We start from the raw sequence: 5,504 nt of genomic DNA, 5'->3' as shown, positions 1-5,504 counted from the left end.
TCTAAAAATCACATTGTAGGGAAATGTTATAACTGGGCCCCAGTTGAATTCGATACGGACAAGAGCATGCTCTAATTTTCTAAAACGATGTAATTTATTGACAAGCAAGTTAATGAACAAGAATATCAACAGTCTCGTTTAAAGTCATCAGTGTTTAAATATCTTATATTGGTAACTATCTTGAATGAGAAACTATATACAGAGGTAAAGCGGCAAATATTCAAATAAAAAATACTGCCGTAATTTTTCTTACCAATGAGCAACTAACTCCCAAATCTTCGCTGTGACCACAATTGTCATCTCCAAATTCTGCTTTAGGACACTGGAATAAATTTATTTCATTTCCAGTACATTTAACCTTATCCATCCATATAAGTCCATATCCTGGTTCAAAGAAAGACCCGTTCTTGGACACTGCATTTTGTCTGAGAAGATTCATATTTTATTTCAATTTACTCTATTGTAATTTATCTCATCTTGTTTAACTAACAATTTCTTTCAAATAAACTTGTTTTAAATTAATTCTTAATCCTCTTTCACTCAGGTTTATCTGTAGATAGATGCAATAAATTCTGTCGGATGTTATTACCGGCTATTCAAATAATCACAAGAGGCAACATAGAAATAATCATTTCTCCCCAGTCTCACCTTGAAAGTCCAAGCATTGAGCACACTACAGCTGCTGTATTATCGTCCCAGTCATTATTACAGATAGTTCCCCACGCACCTTTAATTTTTATCTCCACTAGACCCATCGCAATTGTGTTTCCATTTGCAAATCGAACATCCTGAACTTTAATACAATCTCCGATCATTCTAAGTGACATATTTTAAATAAATTCTATAGCATGTGTAAAAAATAAAATTATTTTAAGGATTTTTGTTTTTGATTTTCTTAAGGATCATATTCCCAAACCCTTTTTCACACGATCATTTTATCCATAAACGAATATTTCTTGTTTATGCACAGAATTTTCACGCGAGCAACTATTTTTTTACTTAAGGAATGAAGCTTATTTCAACTTTTGTTATATGATATAACATAACTTGGAGTTTACGCTTTATAAACAGCGAAGCGGTTTATTAAAAAAAGCGTAAACTGTCCCAAGTTATGTTATATCGTATAACATAAGTTGAAATAAACTTCATTCCTTATTATTTAATTTCAATGTAGACCATGATATAATATTTCCAATTTTTCCTTCGGAAAAAGCCTTCAAATATTGCATATTTTAAAAGTTAACGTCAAGCGGAGTAATACGTTTTTGATGTAACTCATTGTGACGTAGGCAAGTTAAGTTATACAAAATGGATATAACCGTTTAACCAATCAAATGACGTGTTATAACTAAAATTAGATTATATTTCCATAAAACCATAATTATGCACAGAATTTTCACGCGAGCAACTATTTTTTTACTTAAGGAATGAAGCTTATTCAACTTTTGTTATATGATATAACATAACTTGGCAGTTTACGCTTTATAAACCGCGAAGCGGTTTATTAAAAAAAGCGTAAACTGTCCCAAGTTATGTTATATCGTATAACATAAGTTGAAATAAACTTCATTCCTTATTATTTAATTTCAATGTAGACCATGATATAATATTTCCAATTTTTCCTTCGGAAAAAGCCTTCAAATATTGCATATTTTAAAAGTTAACGTCAAGCAGAGTAATACGTTTTTGATGTAACTCATTGTGACGTAGGCAAGTTAAGTTATACAAAATAGATAAAACCGTTTAACCAATCAAATGACGTGTTACAACTGAAATTAAATTATATTTCCATAAAACCATAAACAAGAACATTATATTTACTAAGCAACACACAGGAGGAAGCACAATGCGCTTCCGCCACCTATGCTTGAGCAAAAAAGCTTTAAAAATATTGATGAAAACACAAAATGACTTCAAAAAGATGTGTTGGAAATATTCTGTTTATCTGGTAAGTAATTCCCTATTGAGTTGTCAGAGTATTTAAAAATTCAATGTTTCATATTTTTCGAGGAATAATTCTATTCGTCCCTGAATTTGAAATGCCAAATCTTTAATTTATTGTGAGGATTCACATAATCATAATAATTGCCTCATAATCCCGTAATAACTCCTATTTTGAGTTTAGAAATCCGCATATTACTCAGCAATTAGATATACAAGAGGCTCATAGCCTACAACGCTCATCTGCTGTTTTCACCAGATCTCTGCCTCGTATTACCTTGTGGCCCACGAATCTACCCTATCTAGTAAAGTTTCCATAAAAGTTTCAGTTTTTCTGGCCGATTGGTTCTTTAGAAGATTTTTTTCCTATATTTTAAAGTAAAAACCTATTGCGGCCCCACCCTACCCTCCCCTCATGGGTCATTATTTGAAAAAAATAAGAATCTACACTGTCCCAGCATTTTACCACATAAGTTTCAGCTTTTCCGTCCGAGTGGTCTTTGAGGAGATGATGTTTCCTAAGATAAAATTTGCATTTCTTATTGTGAGCCCGTCGTATCCCCGGGGTTATGATTTGAAAAATTTAGAATCTACACTACCCAGTGATGCTACAACACAAATTTCAGCTTTTCTGGAAATGAAGTCATTAAAAAGAATTTTTAGTTATATGAGCTTCAATGTAAAACTTGAATTCCCTGTTGTGGCCCGCCCTACCTACCGGGGTCATGATGTAAACAATTTAGAATCTACAGCTTCCACATAGGTTTCAGTTTTTCTGGTCGGTGCTTCTTAAGAAGAAAGGTTTTCCCATAAACACTTTGTATTTCAATGTCAACTCAGATTCCCAAGTGTTGTCTCATCCTACCCCCTGGATCAGGATGTTTTCACCGGGATGTTTTCATATAAGTTTCAGTCTATATAGTATATGACAAAGTGGTTCATGAGATGAAGATGTTCAAAGATTTTTTCTGTATACGAGGGTTGATCAAAAAGAAATTTTAAGCTTCTTTGACAGGACTCTTAAGAGCATGTAACGTGATCGCCTGTATCACGTGATCCGCGCATGGGTAGAATGGTTGCAGATACGCATTAAAATAGGAGAGGACTACTTTAAAACATTTTCAACACTGAAACCCCATATCATTTTTTTCGGAAGTTATTTCATTAGTTCGCGAACTTTTTGATCACCTCTCGTATTTCAATGTTAAACTTGAATTCCCTGTTGTTGCCCCATTCTACTCCCAGGGATTATGATTTGTACAATTCAGAATTTACACTATCCCAGGATGTTTACACATGTTTCCGATTTTCTGATCCAGTGGTTCTGCAGATTTTTAAATGACCCACGCACTATATTCTTTTTGATTATCTCCACTCAGAAGGAGATGTAGCCCTTCATTTTCAAATTTTACTTTGTACCAATTTTGGTAAAAATTGCTCCATAGGTTCTTGGAAGAAGTTGAAAATGTTAAAAGTTTACAGATAGACAACGGACAGTAGGTGCCCTACAAAAAACTCATCTGAGATTTAAGCTCATGTGAGCCATATTACAGTACAGAAAACCATTACCTTGAATTCATGAAGAATATACAGAACATTTACAAATAACAATACGATTTCAGTTTTATCATATTTGTACAATATACATGTAAGATATATGACTAGGAAAAATATAATGATATATTGATGCAAATCAAGTTTAAAACATTTGTTTTTCGACAAAAAACTAGTATTTGTCTCTTGCAACGATTATAGATTTATGAGAAATACTAAGTGACTTATCAGTATTTTTATCAGAAAGTATATTTCAGAGGATGGTGATTTTGATTTATTTGTGATTTAATATTTTTCATTTAAAGGGTTAATTGTCGAAGATTAAAATTCATACGTACCACGTGAACAAAGTACTCCTGCATCCTCACTGTGTTGACAGTTATGTGTGCCTAATGCTGTGATATTGCATTGCAATATAATAGATTCATGACCATTACATGACAAATCGTCGATCCAAATTTTGCCACTTCCTTGTCCATAAAATGCGCCCGAATTGGCTGTTGCAAAATTTCTACCCGAAAAATATCAATAAAAACAAAAGTCTTTAGTAAGACTTTTGATAATTGACAAATCTATAATAAACATGAGATATTGAAATTATTATGTATATATTAAACTTACCTCGGAAAGCCTAGCATAGAACAGACAACGGCTGCGTCTTTATTGTCCCATTCGTCATCACATATTGTACCCCAAACACCGTTATGTTTAATCTCTACCCGTCCCTCATAGGGCAACGATCCATTGACAAGTCTTATATTATCTATGGGAAGGAAATTTAATCTTCATGAACAAAAGAATATTCTTTTGAAATTTGTGTGGTCTCAGTTGAGTTTTGAAACATCTTGAATAAAGTTTGAAAGAGTAAACCTTTTGCAATTCCATTCCAATATGTGATGAGCATTATGTTTCAAAAGGGGAACATTTACTATATGAAACACAGAAAACATTGACATGTGCAATTTTTTCAAGTTGAAATTTTAAATTCCTTTAGTTTTTTTACTTGAATTAAAAAAAATTATTGAACCAGTGATCATAAAAACATATTTATTTAACCTCCAGATTTCAATCATTATTTCTATATTGTTTTTTCGTCAGTTAACTGTGGTTTCAATCCATAATACCTATAGACAGCCAATGGGTAATTCTGTTTAAAAATTTAATTCATTACCTTAATATCAAATAAAAACATCGTTCTCATTCATTTAAAATATAAGGTATCATTCTTAAAACATCTATCGTATAAATACTGTTGATATAACTTATATTCACTGAAAAATTACGTTAAACGTTTATCCATACGAATCATTTGAGCCCGTCCTTATTTATACAGTAAATTCACACTGCTTTCAGTAGTGTTATATAAAGGAAAACATTTGCAAATGTAAATATACAAGTATATCACTAAAGCAGGAATTAGTCAGGGTACTGAAAAATTCACAGTAATTTTTGAACAAAACACATAAAAATAGACACTTGAACCCCCTGTCTGGTGATATTAGTTCAAATGCCGTACTTAGTCATCGTACCTAATGAGCAAATAACTCCTGCATCTTCACCATGGCTACAATCGTGATCACCAAGTTCTGATTTAGAACAATGAAATAAATTAGTCTCGGTTCCTGTACATCTAACCTCGTCCATCCATATTGATCCGTGTCCTGCTCCAAAGAAAGCACTGTTCTTGGCTACTGCATTTTCCCTAATAAAGAATTCATACGAGTTTCTCGCTTGTTATACATACATCTCTTTATTCTAAAGTAAATAACTTCCATCCACTGACTGAATTTCAGTTCATGTCTTTATTCTCCCAAAGTATAATCGTTCGACTGACTATTATAAAGGTTAACTCATATCATCAAATTATCATAGGGATTTAATGCATCAATTTATATAATATAAAAAGCCACCACCTTTATAACAAGAAAAATATATAGATAACGAAAAGTATTCAATTATCAAAATTCATAAAACAATACAAAATAGGAGCAATGCAAACACGGATCTCC

The 5,504-nt window shown here is 32.3% G+C and overlaps 1 protein-coding gene across 1 annotated transcript; it reads right to left on the bottom strand.

Annotated features, from left to right (window-relative positions):
• Positions 1 to 253: 253 nt before the first annotated feature.
• LOC134256576 (neurotrypsin-like) lies at positions 254 to 5,197 on the bottom strand (the record flags this gene model as incomplete). The annotated part of the gene is made up of 5 exons (XM_062739260.1): positions 254 to 425; positions 649 to 793; positions 3,834 to 4,006; positions 4,117 to 4,258; positions 5,025 to 5,197. Coding segments are annotated over 5 exons (805 nt in total), but the record flags the coding sequence as incomplete, so codon positions are not given.
• Between the last annotated feature and the right edge of the window lie 307 nt (positions 5,198 to 5,504).

Source organism: Saccostrea cucullata, unplaced genomic scaffold, assembly GCF_032062105.1.
Source record: "Saccostrea cucullata isolate Sc308-1 unplaced genomic scaffold, CSIRO_AGI_Scuc_v1 ctg16747, whole genome shotgun sequence".
Classification (NCBI taxonomy): domain Eukaryota; kingdom Metazoa; phylum Mollusca; class Bivalvia; order Ostreida; family Ostreidae; genus Saccostrea; species Saccostrea cuccullata.
Note: the sequence above shows the minus strand (reverse complement) of the source record. Positions and strands in the feature narration are given on the sequence as shown.